The sequence below is a fragment of the Hippocampus bargibanti genome, linkage group LG11 (genome assembly GCF_051943395.1).
Source record: "Hippocampus bargibanti isolate YZ-2025 linkage group LG11, ASM5194339v1, whole genome shotgun sequence".
Classification (NCBI taxonomy): domain Eukaryota; kingdom Metazoa; phylum Chordata; class Actinopteri; order Syngnathiformes; family Syngnathidae; genus Hippocampus; species Hippocampus bargibanti.
Genome location: NC_142744.1, coordinates 3,427,501 through 3,444,863, shown reverse-complemented (window position 1 = coordinate 3,444,863; position 17,363 = coordinate 3,427,501). Strand labels below are relative to the sequence as shown.

Genomic DNA, 17,363 nt, shown 5'->3' with positions numbered 1-17,363 from the left:
AATTACGTTATAAACGGGGCCTGGGGAAAAAAAAATTATCATATACAGTAAAGTCTCGTTATATCGATATTCTCAGGAGTCGCAAAAAATATCGATATAACCGGACTATCGATATATCCGATCCAGCAGGCATGTAATTTTCTCCTTGAGTTCATATAGTATCGTAATAAGCAGTATTATCGATATAACCGATATCGATATAACGAGACTTTACTGTATACATATTTAATGCTTAATAATAATACATTTCATTTATAAGTGCCTTTCAAAACTCTCAAGGACACTTTACAGTCACAGGATATTTTTTCTGCAAGTGAGGAGCGGCAGCGTTCACTGCACCCGGAAGTAACATAAAGTAAAAAACAAAAACAAAAATAATAGCCAGCTAGCTGAATAGAAAGAGAGATAGATAGCTCGATCGCCACTTAGCTCGATAGCTAGCTCAATAGATGAGCATGGAATTTCACAAGTTTGACTTTCTTTCACGGGCCGAAAAAAATGATGCAGCGGGCCAGATTTGGCCCCCGGGTCCCGACATGGAGACCCTAGCTTTCTATCCGAGTTACTTCCGGGTTGAGCGAATGCTGGCGCGTGTGGCTGCCGCTGCTCACCCACAAAAAAAAATGTATCCTGTGACTGTAAAGTGACCTTGAGAGTTTTGAAAGGAGCTAAGAAATGAATTGGATTATTATTATTAAAATGAAATGTTTTATTGTTATTATTAAAATGTGATACCAATTTGTAATTGGTTGGGGTGCGCGTTATACTCGAATAAATACGGTATGTTATATTCATCAAAGTATGGATTTTTTTTTTTTAGATCACAAAAACCTGCCGTTTAAAAAGGGGTGTGCAGACTTCCTTTAAATAAGAAATCATTTGGAAAACAATACAGAAAATTGATTTTTTCCCCCCATTAGATTAGAAAAATGAGAAGGGCCATTAAAGTTTGCCTGGTATGATCATTTCCGATAATTATCTGACCATTAACGTAAAAAAAAAAAAATGAACGCTGGAAAAAAAGTCGGTTGTAATACACCCTTGTGCAAATTAATTGCAACCACCCTGTGATCTTCACTGTTTGCTGGTTTAAATCCTTCTAAAGCTTGAGGAAAGCTCAACAAACAATGTTTGCCACAATAGGGGAGGAGTCTGTCCAACCACATTCCCTAATTTCTTGCTTGCCAGACCTCTGATTGGATAACCAATGGATTACCATGTCGTAATCCCCTTTCCGTTGGGGATAAAAGAGTTTTATAAATCAGTTCTTCTTCAACAAGATAATAATAATACGAGTAATACCAATACTAATAATCCAATTCATTTCTAAGCGACCTTTCAAAACTCTCAAGGTCACTTTACAGTCACAGGATAAGTTTTTTTTTCTCCGGGTGAGCAGCGGCAGCCACACACGCCAGCGTTCACTCAACCCGGAAGTAACTCAAATAGATAGCAAGCAAGTGAATAAATAGCTAACAGCTAGCGAATAGATGGATACAACACCGCAGATTTCTTTGCACAGAAGGACATTATTGTGGCAATTCACCTGACTTGAACCCGATTGAGAATTTATGATCAATAATCAAGATTCGTCTGTGTGAGAAAGATGACACAAGAAAAAAAAGCCCTAATTTGTGCTATGATTAAGCCCTGGTACAAGGGCCCTTCCATCATCAACAACTGTGAAATCCAGGGGCTGTAATGCAAATGTGTCAAAGTCGAGGCCCGTGGGCCAAATCTAGCCCGCCCCATCATTTTATTCGGCCCACAAAAGCAAAACAAACTAGTGAAATTCCATGATGCTTGCAAAAGTCCCAACCAAAATGTCAAATTGTCCCATGTAAGCAACATTAACACTAATTATTTTTGACTTTCAGTGTGAAAAGTAGTTAACTCACTCATTGCCAGACGCTGCGCAACAATGTGTCTACTCCAATGCCAGGGTTTTTATCATTTTTCACTCAGATTGCAGGACCCATACAATATTGAGTTTTAGGACTACATAAACATTCAATTGAGCGTAAAAAAAAACCTTAGACTCTCTCCTTATCATCAGAAAAAAAGTTAATTACTAAGTTATGTGGGTCTGGAGTTATCTGAGCTTGAAATGGGGGTGGCTGTACAAAATACAATACATACATCTAGTTAGATAGCGAGGTATTTGCTATCTATTAGCTATCTGGATGACTAGCTGGCTATCTAGTTGGCTTTATATTAGCTATATTGCTATTGGCTATCTATTAGCTAGCTTTCTATCTATTTGAGGGTTGCGTGAATTCGCGTGTAGCTGCTGCTGCTCACCGACAGAAAAAACGTATTGTGTTACTGTAAAGTGACCTTGAGAGTTTTGAAAAGCGCTTATAAATGAAATGTACTATTATTATTATCGTTGTTATAAAGAACAAGGGAGTACACACTTGTAACGAAAAGTGTATTATTATTATCTATCATCTAGATGTTAGCTCGTTTTCTATCTATTTGAGTTATTTCCGGGTTGGGTGAATGCTGGCGCGTGTGGCTGCCGCTGCTCACCGACAGAAAAACTTATCCTGTGACTGTAAAGAGACCTTGAGCGTTTTGAAAGGCGCTTATAAATAAAATGGATAATTATTATTATCATAAAATGCACATTTGAATCATTTGGATTGTCGAAAAATGTAAACAATCCATTTTGTGCCAAAATAACAGGGCGGTGCAATTAATTTGCACAAGGGCGTATGTCTCCTTTAAACTCATTTTTTGGGCACCATAAAACAAACAAAAAATAATTCTAACGATACTTTGTGAGAAAAACTAAACAGTTTTTTTTTTTGTTTACAAGTGGAAAAAAAAAAAAAAACATCGAAGAAGAAGAAGTAGTCTTTCGAGAATGCCGTCCTTGGGCTATTTTTTTGTTGTTGTTGTTGTGGTTGTCCCCACACTCACAACGGCGCACCGCCCGCCTCTCAGCAGTCCGAATTGTGCGAGTGCGCGGCGGCGGCGGCAGCGGCGGCCGCCTCCAGCTTCCAGTCCCGCTGGTCGTCGGCGGCGTGCTGCGAGGCGGCGGGCGAGAGCGCCATCTGGCGGCGGGGGTTGCCACTGTGCATGGTGTTCCAGTGGCGCTTGAGGTCCGAGGCCTTGATGAAGGCCTTGTCGCAGGAGCCGCAGTTGAAGGGGCGCTCGCCGCGGTGCTGCCGCTCGTGGTCCTTCAGGTGCGACTTGTGCTTGAAGGCCTTCTCGCACAGCTGGCAGGCGAAGGGCCGCTCGTTGCTGTGCACGCGCTCGTGGCGCTTGAGGTCGGGTCCGCGGATGAAGGCCTTGCCGCACACCACGCAGCGGTGGGGCTTGAAGCCCGAGTGGATCTTCAGGTGCTCCTTGAGGTGGGCGGCGGTGGTGAAGGCCTTGGGGCAGTGCTCGCAGCCGTAGGGCCGGTTGGCGGTGAGCAGCCGCTCCTTCTTGGCGCCGTGCTCCGGCGGCTTGGCGCCGGGCAGCGAGCCGTGGTCGCGGTGGCCGTAGAGGAGGTACTCCAGCTTCATGTCGCCCGAGGACGAGGAGCCCCAGCCGTGGGCGTGCGGGTCCTTGCCCAGGCCGGCGTTGTAGCCGTGCGGCTGGGGCACGTGCGAGCCGCCCGCGCCCCCCATGCCGTCCATGGCCGTGTCGTAGAAGCTGTTCTTGCGCACCTCCTCCATGGCCAGCTCCTTGAGGATGGCGTCCTGCGCGCGCATGCCGTGGTCGCCGGGCGGCGCCTGGTTCTCCCGCGTCTTCATGTTGGTCAGCTCGCGCTTCTGCGAGCACAGGTTGTCCAGGAAGTTGATGCCCAGGATCTGGCCCGACGACATCATCATGTTGATGTCCTTCTTGCGGACGGCCAGTCGCGCCGTGTACATGTAGTTGAGGACCTCCTCGAAGATGTCCGAGCGGATGAAGTCCAGCTCTACGATGGAGTTGTCCTCGTCGGTCTGCTTCTTGAACAGCTTCTTGAAGTAGTTGCTGCAGGCCGCCAAGACGCAGCGGTGAGCCCGGAACTCGATATTCTCCACCACCACCACCACGTCGCAGTGCTCACCTTCCATGCGCTGCTGGTTGAGCATCTTCAGGAAGGTCGCCTTGTGGTCATAGTCGATGTAGCGCAACAATTCAGACATGGTGGTGAATGGGAGCAACCTGAAAAACAAGGACGAGTCTTTTCAGTCCGCTTCCGTTGTACCAAAATATAAAATAAACATTTTACATGAATATTCATTGATGGCTCGTTCATGAATTTCAAGTCATTTTTTAAGGCGTCTTTCAAAACTCTCAAGGTCACTTTACAGTCACAGGATAAGTTTTCTGTGGGTGAGCAGCGGCAGCCAAACGCACCAGCGTTCACTCAACCCGGAATAACTCAAATAGATAGAAAGTTAGATAGCTAGCTAATAGATAATTAATAGCTAGCTAGCTTATAGGTAACGCATAGATAGCAAATATATAGCTAGCTAGATAGTCAGCTCGATAGCTAATAGATAGCAAATAGCTAGCTAGCTCAAGTGAGCAACATAATGTAAAAAGACCAGGAAGGACCAGTGACTGTAAAGTGTCCTTGAGAGTTTTGAAAGGCGCTTATAAATGAAATACAGTAAAGTCTCGTTATATCGATATTCAAGGGAGTCCGAAAAAATATCGATATAACCGGGACTATCGATATATCCGACCCTGTTTGCATGTAATTTTCTCCGTGCGTGCATAGAAATAGTATCGATATAACCGGGACTATCAATATATCCGATATCGATATAACGAGACTTTACTGTATATTATTATTATTATTACACTTTTTGATCGACATTATTAGAATCAGACCAATTTTTGGGACCAAACGATATATTGCTCTATTTGGCCGATATTTCATACAGCGGATACGTTGATTACATCCATCATTTTAGAACAAATTTCCCAACTACTGACTATTAACGATCTAGCTAGCTTTCTGTCTATTTGAGAGTTGAGTGAGCGCTGGCGCGTGTGGCTGCCGCTGCTCACCCACAAAATCCCCTTTCAATTGCTGCTGCGGGCTGCAAATTTCTCCATTGTCGGACGAATAAAGGTTTTCTGATTCTGAAAGCGCTAACATGGACAAAAGGCAAATGATGCCCCCTTGTGGAAGGCAAAAACATTGCCTGAGGTCTAACCAGTGCTTTATCTGCACCCAGACAAAAAAAAAAAGAACAAATTCGTGAACAGCGCTCTACGTCATATTTTCAATTCCTGAATAAATTTGTGAATAGCGGTGAATGAGTTAATATGTGCCATATACTTGCACCTGGCGTCAGTATCATCCAATCAAAAATTACGATTTCCGCCAACACAAGCCAAAACAGGAAATGAACAGCGAAAAAGCGAGAATACATACAGTAAAGTCTTGTTATATCGATATTGGTTATATCGATTGTACCGCTTATTACGATACTATTTCTATGAACGCAAGGAGAAAATTACATGCGCGCAGGGTTGGATATATCGATAGTCCCGGTTATAACGATATTTTTTCGGACTCCCGAGAATATCGATATAACAAGACTTTACTGTATATAGTTTTATCTGGTCATTTTGGTCTGAAAAAGTGAGAAATCCACCGATCTGCGGAAAATTCTCATGCCTGAACTCAAGAGTAGCAGGGCCTCCGGATCCTCTTCCTTGTCCTGTCTGGTTTTATAATCTATCAATTTTGCCACCTTAACTTCAGTACTGATTGAATGGAGGTTAAAGGCTATCTTGGTTGCAGCAAGGACACGCGTTTATGCTAGCGATTTATTCATTTTAAGCACACAAAAAATGATCTGCAGTGTTGAAATTACTCCTCACTACACACATACGGGTTCATCTCTAAATTTTAGTTTCAGATCCTTTGTGCACAACCACTACCATTCGTACTATCTCAAAGCCCCCCCCCCCAGCTTTCGTCTTTAAAGGACAACCGACATCTCTTTTTTGTTTCCTAACTGACACCAGAAAAACGTTTTATAGCATCTAAAATACCCAAAACACGCAGTATGATATTTTTATTCAAATGCAAAAATGATTTAAATCGTCCAAAATCTGCAAAAAAATTGAGCTGCGAATTGGGCATTTTCAGAAAGTCCCGCCCCCAGTTCGTGACGTCACGCCAAGACATCTTGCATTGCTGGAGAATCCAAACAATGGCTTCAGATTCGGAGAATATGCTTTCTTGTTCCACATCTAGTTATGAATATGATTCAAATAGTTCTGAAGAGGAAAGCATACATGTTTGCAATCGATTAAATAATTTATTCCGTGCCATTTTGATGCAACATTGGGGGGAAATGTATCACCAAAAAAAGAGGCAGAAAATGGCGTACAAACTCTTGTGAGGAATTAATCAGTCCGTTTCCACAGGCCGATAAATTCCTTCCATGGAGCTTGGTCGCCCTCTTCTGGTGGCTTTTTGGTGCAACATGAGGTTTTCAGACCAAACAAGTACACCAAAATACATTGACGTGATGGAAGGACTGCTATAATGTATCTTTTTTCGGTCAGGGGCGTTCCTTCAGTGACGTCATGTACGGACTCATCACCAACTCAAAAACAAGACTTCCTGAATATTCAGCGCGAGTCTTAAAACGTAAAATATAGCTATATGCGGTGGAATCTTTGTAAAATACGCTCAGTAGAAGTCATTTGAAGCCATTTTACAAATTATGGACACAACTTGTCGGGAGACGTCGGTTGTCCTTTAAACCTTCCAGTTTGAGATCGCTGCAGTTTGTTACTTTTAACTTTGCCACCTCCAGCTTTGTTTCATGATAAAAATAAATCACACTCTGAACATTCCCTTTCATTGGTGATGGCGCTTTTCTATCTCTGATCACCCGATACCACCACCGACACCCCCCACCTTCCTTACCTCGCCCGGACTCTCTTTTTCCGCCTACCGTTCACACTCTCTCCATTACTCGAAACATTCGAAACCAGGTACCTTAACTCCCGCATCGACTTCAGTCGTAGTTTTTTTTGTACAATGGTAAACAATGGCCTCCCCCCCATTGCCACACATACAAAAATAAACTCGCTAAATATTCCGATCAGGATTCAAACAATCATAATAAAGTCAACGGCGACGAGTGCGAAGCATGAAGAAATGCACTTTCTATTTCGCGATGAGTTGCAAGGGTTCGACATTGTGTTGAAAGATCGCGTGTGAGGGAATATTTCACATTTCACTGCGCCCAGCCATTTTGACCAAGCACAAGCTTCGCTGGCATGTTGTTCACCGAGGAAGGAGGAGATGGTGGTGGTGGAAAGGGAAGGGGGGGTCGAGAAACGAGCGCGGAAACATAGAAGAGGTCGTACTCGAAACATAAACAACATTTCGATACTATAAACACTCAAAGGAACAAAGGTAAAAAGATTCTTACCCGAAGCCCGATTGCGATGGCCCGTGTTGTCACGCAAGGCGAGTCGACGACGAATCCACACTGGCTTCTGCCGTCGTTTTTCCTCTTCCTCCTCGTTCTTGTTGTGACTGCCGCGCCGTACAGGAAATGCTGATGTCCTCTACCGCCACCAAGCGTACCGGCGACGCTATTGCAGCCAGGCGTCCATTCAGACAACTACACTTTACTTAGAAAGACAGACGACGTTTTCAAGACAAAACATTATTTTATTTATTATTATTATTATTATTATTATTAGCCAAAACAAACATGCAAATCAAATCTTTGAAGATGGAGGACACCGATTCGCTGTGGCGACCCCTGAAGGGAAAAGCCGAAAGGATAACATTATTATTGGTTTGTCAAAATCAACATTCGATGAACATGTTCATTGCATCTCTTAATAAAGTTTCATATGTGCAAAAGTCTTGGGTCACGACTGTTACAACTTTTGCTTCAGTGAGTTTATTTTTTTTTAACTTGGGGGTTAGTGACACGGTCAGCTTTCTTTTTTTGCTCAATAGCAAATGGAAGGAACGTACTCAAGGCTTTCTTTTCATTTCAGCTGTATTTTTCCACTCTGTTCGTCTTGTAATAAACACTTACTGAAATACCCTTTTTCAAAACAGTGAATACCATCCTGGTTCGCAGTGCAGAAGTCATACGTTTGGTTTCCGGGCCTTGGACTTTCTGTGCCTGCGTTAGTTTTCTCCAGGTTTATTTTCACATTCCAAAAAACACACATGGGAGGTTAACTTTGTACAAATTGTTCCAGTGGGTGTGATTGTGAGTGCATTTGGTTGTTAGTGTATGTGTGCGTTACAATTAGCTGGAAAAAATTAGCTCCGCGCCAGGATAGCATAACAACACCCTTAGAGTCACCCTCTTCAGTTTTTATTTTTTAGTTCGAGAAATGATCCATACAGCAGTGGTTTCTGTTATGACGTTTCAGCATTTTATTAACCGGAGAAAGAAACTGCAATTCAAAACAGATAAAAAAAACGGTCTGTCACATTTCCCAACCATCTGGAGTCAAACGTACTTGGCGACGGAAACGGGTATCGCTACGAGGGGGCTGGCGGCGACATTCAAAACCTGCACAGACTCATTCACAAGATTTTCCTTGTCGTCTTGCTGATGAAAAGCCTCGTCGGGAGCGTTGATGCGAACACACACGAAAGAAAATACTGATGATTGTTTACAAAAAAAATGCAATTCAAGTAAAAACGACAAAATCGACATTAAATCAACAATAAAAGATGAATAAACATGGCCCGGTATTTATATTTAGTGGCATCAGTGATGGAAAAATCCATCGCTAGGAAGGTTAAAGGACAACCGACATCACTTTTTTGTTTCCTAACCGACAACGTTTTATAGCATCTAAAATACCAAAAACACGCAGTATATTTTTATTCAAATGCAAAACATCAATAAAAATGACTTAAAGTGTCCAAAATCTGCAAAAAAAATTGAGCTGCCAATTGGGCATTTTCAGAAAGTACCGCCCCCAGTTCGTGACGTCATGCCAACACGTCTTGCATTGCTTGTGAATCAAAACAATGGCTTCAGATTCGGAGAATATGCTTTCTTTTTACACATCCAGTTATGAATATGATTCAAATAGTTCTGAAGAGGAAAGCATACATGTTGCAATCGATTAAAGACATTGGGACATCAACATTGGGAGGAAATGGATCACCAACAAAGAGGCAGAAAATGGCGTCCAAGCTCCTGTGAGGAATTAAACAGCCCGTTTCCACAGGCTGATAAATTCCTTCCATGGAGCTTGGTCGCCCTCTTCTGGCGGATTTTTGGTGCAACACGAGGTTTTCAGACCAAACAAGTACAGCAAAATACATTGACGTGATGGAAGGGCTGCTACAATGTGTCTTTTTTTCGGTCAGGGGCGTTCCTTCAGCGACGTCACGTACGGACTCTTCACCAACTCAAAAACAAGACTTCCTGAATATTCAGCGCGAGTCTTAAAACGTAAAATATCGCTATATGCGGTGGAATCTTATTAAAATACGCTCAGTAGAAGTCATTTGAAGCCATTTTTCAAATTATGGACACAACTTGTCCGGAGACGTCGGTTGTCCTTTAAATAGTGCACACGCTGAACGTTTATGCAGCCTCTGTGAGGAGTGATGGCTTGTTCTTCATAAATAAAACAAAAACAATAAAATCTGGGCTCAATTAATTTCATAAAAAATGCTTGAAGTCATAAGGCAGTAAAAGCAACTATTTAATTACCGTATTTTCCGGTGTACAAGGCACACCCTAAAGCTTCGATTTTCTTCAAACATCCGACTTACGAACGAGTTCCGTTCCGACCAAACGGACGTAAGTCAAAATGGTCGTAAGTTGAACCCCATTCAAAATGTCGAATAGGGACTGAGAGGCTAAATGACTCGTAAATGCCCCCTATCTGGTGCCATCACGCAGTCGATTGCTGTGCCAGAGTGAGATGCTGGCTGGCTGGCCAAAATTGTCATACGCGTTGCCGGCCTGCTAGCGCGATGCGGTACAGAATTAAAATAAAAAAAATAGGATCTGAAGGTCGTGGTCGTAAGTCAAACTGGTCGTAAGTCAGATGATATTTGAAAATACAACCTTATACTCGATGCGCCTTATACACCGGAAAATACGGTATTACTTTTTTTTTTTAATTGTACAACGTTTTTTTCTTAGATAACCTCACATGGGTGTGCAATGCTAATAATAATAATGCCATATTAGGTCCTTCGCCGCATGCGTTCCATTTTTTTTTTTTTACTTTGCAGGTTGGCTGGTTGTGACTAGCGGGCAAGCTGGAGGATGAGTACAGGGGAGGAAGAGTTTCAGGTCCCGCAGTCAAATATGGAATTCTCGGGGGTGACGCGGTTACTCCTGGAAAAGGAAAAGAAACCACAGTTTAGCAATGCGTCAATGTCTGCCCGCAATTCGGGTCGCAAAACGGTGTGAAGAATACGGAAAATTCTTTTCAACAGGGTGTGGGCAAAATGGCCGCATCAGGGGTGAGGGTGATTGGACATTCGGCTTTGGGATTATAAAATGACGTCGGAGTCAACATCTGGGATTTTTCTGACATATAGATACCATCCCTGACAACTTTGGCTAATAGCTGCCCTTATAAATGATTATAATTTCCGTGTAAAAATTGTAGTATGTTGTACATTATTTGAAATTATTTAAAAAAACACTAACAACCTTAGGAATTAACCAGCTGGATATCTAGCTAGCTCTCTAGCTGGATATCTCGCTAGCTATCTAGCTGGCTGGCTATCTAGCTAGCTATCTATTAGTTAGCAAGCTGAGGAATTAACTAGCGGGCTATCTAGATAGCTATTTAGCTAGCTATCGAGCTGGATATCTAGCTAGCAATCTTAGCTGGCTGACTGGCTATCTAGTTATTAGCTAACAAGCTGAGGAATTAACTAGCTGGCTATCTATATAGCTATTTAGCTAGCTATCTAGCTGGATATCTCGTTAGCTATCTAGCTGGCTGGCTATCTAGCTAGCTATCGATTAGCTAGCAAGCTGAGGAATTAACTAGCTGGCTATTTAGATAGCTATTTAGCTAGCTATCTAGCTGGATATATAGCTAGCTATCTAGCTTGCTGGCTATCTAGCTAGCTAGCAAGATGAGGAATTAACTAGCTGGCTATCTGGATAGCTATTTAGCTAGCTATCGAGCTGGATATCTCGTTAGCTATCTAGCTGGCTGACTGGCTGGCTATTTAGCTAGCTATCAATTAGCTAGCAAGCTGAGGAATTAACTAGCTGACTATCTAGATAGCTATTTAGCTAGCTAACTCATTGGATATCTAGCTAGCTATCTAGTTGGCTGGGTATCTAGCTAGCTATCTATTAGCTAGCATGCTGAGGAATTAACTAGCTAGCTATCTAGATAGCTATTTAGCTAGCTCTCTAGCTGGATATCTTGTTAGCTATCTAGCTGGCTGGCTATCTAGCTAGCTATCAATTAGCTAGCAAGCTAAGGAATTAACTAGCTGACTATCTAGATAGCTATTTAGCTAGCTATGTAGCTGGATATTTCGTTAGCTATCTAGCTGGCGGGCTGGCTATCTAGCTAGCTATCTATTAGCTAGCAAGCTGAGGAAATTATCTAGATAGCTATTTAGCAAGCTATCTAGCTCGATATCTAGCTAGCTATCCATTTCTACATCCCAAATTTTTGCAGGCTTTCTGTGTGAAAGTGAATATTGACATAGCGTTGAACAAAACACCAGTATCCAATTCGTACTTGAAATACATTTTTTTTGAAATTCCATTAACAGCAGGTTAGAACGGAATGGATACAACAAAGCCAAACGTCACTAAAGTTGCGCCATTCCAAACTTTGTAGTTTATAGTCCAATTATGTAATTGCGTTGTTTTTACTGTGGGGTTTTCCCGTCTGAATTGATTCAGACATAGCACTACTGAAGGCCTAGCGATGAAATCTAAAGCCTGCCTCTGGATTTCCTTGATCGACCTTATGACGTTCCGCTCTTTGAGGTTTTAGCAATGTTTAAGAAGCTTCTGAGGTCTTGGAAGTAAAAAATAAAAATAAAAAATATCCAGCAGAGATAGCACATGTGTCTGGGGCGCTACCGGCAAAGGTGGTGTCAAACCAATTTTACGGGGCAAGTTAGCTCATGTTTGTTCAAAACAAAATGAGAAAATTCTTCGATGTGTTTGAATATCAAATCCACGTTATATTTGGCCATTTTTGATTGCCCCCCCACCCAGCACTGTTAGCGCATCTAAGCACCGCAAAAGAAACTTTCAAGATGACGTTAGTAGCTCTTAGTTTGAAGTCAACAAACACAACGAGGGAGCAGAAGGCAGCAAGAGACAAAAGGCAAACATTCCGTTGTGTTGAGTCACGCAGGCAGACGCAGGCACGCAAAGTTGGCTCATCCTAAACCAGGAACTCATTTGAGATTGTTGCTCTAAATCACAGCTCGGGAAAGTTGCAGTTGAAAATGGATCAAAACGGGACTTGACACATATTAGCTTTCATTTGAACATTTTCTTCCCTTCTTAGTTAGCAAAAGCCTGATTATCGAATATTGATACATTAGCCTGAACGCTAATCTTGTGCTCTGTCGTGGACAGCACATTAGTTCCCCCGAAATGTATTCAGAGGGAGAAAATTCCACATATTTTTCAGAAAAAAAAACATGCGCGGGGTAAAATGTGCAAATGTTTTGCTTACATCCAGCAATTAGGCCAAGCCGGAAGATACTACACGCCTGAAAAGTTGCGCGGACAACAAGGGGGAACCGTATCGTCAAAAAGCTTGCTGAGCTTTTTATTATTATTATTATTATTATTATAGGGATATGCAGCTGTCTATCTAGCTAGCTAGCTATCTGATTATTTAGCTAGCTAGCTACCTATTTGGTATCAAGCTACCTAGCTAGCTTGCTATCTGACTATCTAGTTAGCTAGCTACCTAGCTAGCTATTTGATATCTAGCTACTTACCTAGCTAGCTATTTGCTATCTCGCTATCTACCTATCTATTTGCTACCTGTCTAGCAGGCTATATAGTGGCTATCTAGCTAGCTATTAGCTATCTATCTGGCTGGCTTTCTAGCTGGCTAGCTATTAGCTATATATTAGATAGCTTTCTATCTATTTTAGTTACTTATTACAATAAAATTGAGATGAATTAGAATTATACGGCCTGTACTGTCTATAGCATTTTATGGTGAGTGTTTTCTCAACAGATGACTTTTTTTATTTTATGTTACTTCCGGGTTGAGTGAACGCTGGCGCGTGTGGCTGCCGCTTCTCACCCGCAGAAAAAAATATCCCTGGACTGTAAAGTGTCCTTGAGAGTTTTGAAAGTCGCTTATAAATGAAATGTATTATTATTATTTATTATTATTATTATTATTATATACGGTCTTTTCGGACTCCATTTTCCTGCAGCAGATTTTCCCCGAGACAGCTTTTTCGCCAACTGAGTGAGGCACGCCCGTCCGTCTATGTTTCAGATCAGATTCTGCGGCACGTCGGCATGTTTTCAGGAGCCGGTTGAACAGGTATTTTAGCTCTCAGAAACTGCTGGTGCCTCTTTTGGCAAAGCCGCGCACAATCTATGTACGGAAATCAGCACTTTGAAATATTTGACATTATTATGAACCAAAAAAAAACGTATGGATTCAACGCAAAAATTGTGAAAGTGGTCCAGTGCGGTGGCGTGATATTAATGTCCAGCTGAGGGGAGTGTTTCCACCACATGGGACGCATGAGAAGCGAGACAGCAGCATTAATAATAATAATAATAATAATAATAATAATAATAATAATAATAGGAGTAACAGGAGTAACAGTAGTAATAGTAGTAATAACAGTAGTAATAATAGTAATAGTAATAGTAGTACTTACTAATAGTAGTAGTAATATTAGTAGTAATAGTAGTAGTAATAGTAGTAATAACAGTAATAACAACAATAACAATAATAATAATAATAATAGTAATAATAGTAGTAATAGGAGTAGTAGGAGTAACAGTAGTAATAATAGTTATAATAGTAGTACTAATAGTAGTACTAATAGTAGTACTAATAGTAGCAGTAATAGTAGTAGTAATAGTAATAACAGTAATAATAATAATAATAATAATAACAATAATGATAATAATAATAAGAATAATACCTTTCATTTGTAAGCGCCTTTCAAAACTCTCAAGGTCACTTTATAGTCACTGGAACCGTTTTTCTGTGGGTGAGCAGCGACAGCTACACGCGGCAGCATTCACTCAACCCGGAATAACTCAAATAGATAGAAAGCTAGCTAGCTAGCTAATAGCTTGCCAATAGATAGCCAGGCAGCTAGATAGTGAATAGATAGCTAGCTAGATAGCCAGCCAGCCAGCCAGCCAGAGTTAATAGATAGCAAATAGCTAGCAAATGCTAATAATAATACATTTGATTTGTAAGCGCCTTTCAAAAATCTCAAGGTCACTTTACAGTCACTGGATGAGTTGAAACATTTTTTTCATTGATGCAATTTTGAAGGTATCTCTTGTCCTCCCAAAAATCAAGTTATTGGTTTTTATCCTCTTCTAATACTCAATTTCTTTCAATCGCCTGCAAATCTTTGTTTTTTTTTTTTAAATTCAATCGCTCCCTCGTTTGTGAGCCTCTGCACGCTAACCGCGGGAATAAAAGATAAGATTATCTTCCTGGAATCTGACAAAAGTTAAAATCGCCCTAAATGTTTCCGTCCACCTGTCTTTGCCGTTTCTTCGCCGTCTGGGAGGAGGTCGGCTTTGGATCCCCTGCTTTGACATTGCCCGTTCGTGGAAAAAGGGATTGGAGGGCTTGTCGTTACAAGTTTAAGAGCCTTCATATCCCTTGTATGCGTGCGGTGCGCCCCACCTGACCTCTTCTTATTCCGGCATCAACAACAAAAAGCATTAGCATCCAAGCGCTAAGGAGAGGAGAAAAAAAAAAAAAAGAATAGAGGGCAAATGCTGAGAGGATGGGGGTTAGGGTAGGGGGGTGGGGAGAGCAGGCATTCCAGAAGCAGGGAGCAGGACTGGACTGGACTGGACTAGCTGGCTTACCTGGGTCAGTCCTCCCCCTCCTCTGGCGTGATGTCTGTCTCTTTATGTACCACTACTTTGGTCACTGACATATCAGGATGCTGCTCTTTAGCCTCCTTTATGGCCTGAGCCAGAGCCTACATTCGCACAGGTGAAGCGCCGCAAAAGGGGGAACGGCAGAGAGCGGTGGGTGGTGGGTGGTGGGTGGGGTAAGGTGAGAAGGGGAAGAGTGGTAGAGCAGGGGATAGGAAGTCACTGTTATCCAAATTATCCAAATCAAAAGATGACAAATTTCATTCGTTTCGAGGCTGCATGCTCCGCCCCTTTGATTGCAAGTGGCTCAAGTTGGGCTCGTGAGAAGGACTCGATTGAAAAATTGTTACCGTATTTTCCAGGGGAAAAGGCACACAAAAGTATAAGGCGCACCCGCGATGAATAGTGAATTTTCAAAGTTTTCCCATATACAGTGAGACCTCAACTTACAAACACCTCATCTTACAAACTTTTCGTCTTACAAACGTCAAATTTCTGAAAATTAAACCTGATAATAAGCACTATTTTCAAAATACACACCCACCATAGCTGGCGGAGTGATCTTCGGCGGAAGCACACGACCGAACAGCACCAGAGGTTAAGTTACCAACAGTCCTTATGGAAGGTGACTCTCCTTCCATAAGCCATCAACGACCATCAAAAAGGTCAATAAAACTTTATTTTACAGCACAGTTCATTTCTTTAATTACAGTCCTCATGTAACGTGCCTCTCTTTCCAAACAGCAATTCCCTTTGACCTCCAACGCCATTCCATCAATGACCATCACAAATGTAAATAAAGTGACTTTATGATACACTGCAGTGTATTTCTTTCATTACAATACAATAGCACATTTATTATACATAGAATAAGGTATGTTGTGTGTAGTTTTAAGGCTTATTTAGTTGAAAAGTATATTTTATGGAAACCCGGGAACGGATTATTCCCATTTTAATGGTTTCCTATGGGAATTTTTTTTTGAGATACACACTTTTTGCCTTACACACTCTGTCTGGGAACCAATTAAGTTCGTAAGTTGAGGTCTCACTGTACAGGTAACATCCAATTTACGACCGGCGCGAGTTACGACCACCCGTACTTACGACCGCCAGACCTTCTTCCCACTACTTCTTCTATGGGGTAAATGGAGTGGGTGGCTGCTAACGGTCATTGCGAGACCAGTTGTAGCTCAATATGACTTCACATATAAGGCGCACCTGCGTACAAGGCGCAAGGTCATCCTTTGAGAGAAAATCAACGCTTCTAGGTGCGCCTTATACATCGGAAAATACGGTACTTCAATGCAACAGAAATGAGCATTTGAAAGGAAAATACCTCATCATGGTCAATGTCGGAATCGCCCGTGATGACGATCCTTTTCTCGATTCTTGTTTCTGAAATGCCTCCTTTTACGGTCTGGCAGATTAGAGACACAAAAATAATGAGCACAGATCACAAAAAAAAAAGTTGTTTTGTTTTTGCTCAATGCTGATGAAGTCATACCTTCGTGATGTGCGTAGTGGTGGTGGTGCTGGTGGTTTCCGAGGTGATCGTCTGGGCGCTCAGCAACACGCCAGGGTCTGCGTCGTCGCCGTTCAAGTCGCCCTGTTGACAAAAGTAAAGGGACAAATTGAGAGACGCAACTCAAAGTTTGCAAATTTGATCACGCAATTCACACGGACCACTGCCGACTCATATGTGATGGTCTTCGTCTCCGTATGAACCACGGGCATCTCTTTGGCGCAGGCCACGCCCTCTTCTGTATGCTGCAGGAAAATACAAAAAAGACATCCGAGCTCTAGGTGGCGACGCAACATTTTATATTAATAGTAATAATACATTTTATTTATAAGCGCCTTTCAAAACTCTCAAGGTCACTTGGCAGTCACAAGATCATTTTTTTTCTGTGGGTGAGCAGCGGCAGCCACATGCGCCATATTCGTTTTGGATACTCACTGTAATTTCTTCCGGCGCTGTGTCCATCTCCACGGAAACAAGTTTCTTCTGGTCCGAGTCAGGTGATGCCTGTGAATGAAAATGACATTGCGTGATTGAAGTGTAAGGTGGAATACACTGAAAAAAAAGGTATATAGTATGTGAACAAAGTTGTCATTTGATGAAAAAAAGTCAAAAGTTTACATCAAGATTTATGATGAAAAAAAGGAAAATTAGTAGTGCCTTATAATGTGGTGTGCTTTATATTTGGAAAACTTTTACATATTTATATATTATATTTAGAAAACATTTTTCATTCATTGAAGGTGCGCCTTATAGTCCGGTAAGACTTATATAAGGAAAAAGTTTGAAAATACACCACAATGTATTATCATTATTATTAGCTATCTATGAGC

General features: G+C 41.8%; 2 protein-coding genes across 9 annotated transcripts in view; both read right to left on the bottom strand.

Moving 5' to 3' along the window:
* LOC148891166 (zinc finger and BTB domain-containing protein 14-like) lies at positions 1–7,492 on the bottom strand. The gene is made up of 2 exons (XM_089007702.1): positions 7,392–7,492; positions 1–4,143 (listed from the first exon to the last, which is right to left on the bottom strand). The coding sequence occupies exon 2, from the start codon at positions 4,122–4,124 to the stop codon at positions 2,946–2,948; it is 1,179 nt and encodes a 392-aa protein (XP_088863828.1). The 5' UTR covers positions 4,125–4,143; positions 7,392–7,492; the 3' UTR covers positions 1–2,945.
* Positions 7,493–8,287: 795 nt separating this feature from the next.
* Positions 8,288–17,363, bottom strand: part of LOC148891165 (band 4.1-like protein 3) — a 38,733-nt gene continuing 29,657 nt past the window's right edge. For all 8 annotated transcript variants that reach the window (XM_089008964.1, XM_089008971.1, XM_089008965.1 and 5 more), the window contains 6 exons: positions 16,969–17,037; positions 16,695–16,778; positions 16,516–16,617; positions 16,348–16,428; positions 15,000–15,115; positions 8,288–10,301 (listed from right to left, as the gene is read on the bottom strand). In XM_089008964.1, the coding sequence (XP_088865090.1) occupies positions 15,005–15,115; positions 16,348–16,428; positions 16,516–16,617; positions 16,695–16,778; positions 16,969–17,037 (447 nt within the window). In that variant the 3' untranslated portion in view covers positions 8,288–10,301; positions 15,000–15,004. The remainder of the gene's footprint in view (positions 10,302–14,999; positions 15,116–16,347; positions 16,429–16,515; positions 16,618–16,694; positions 16,779–16,968; positions 17,038–17,363) is intronic.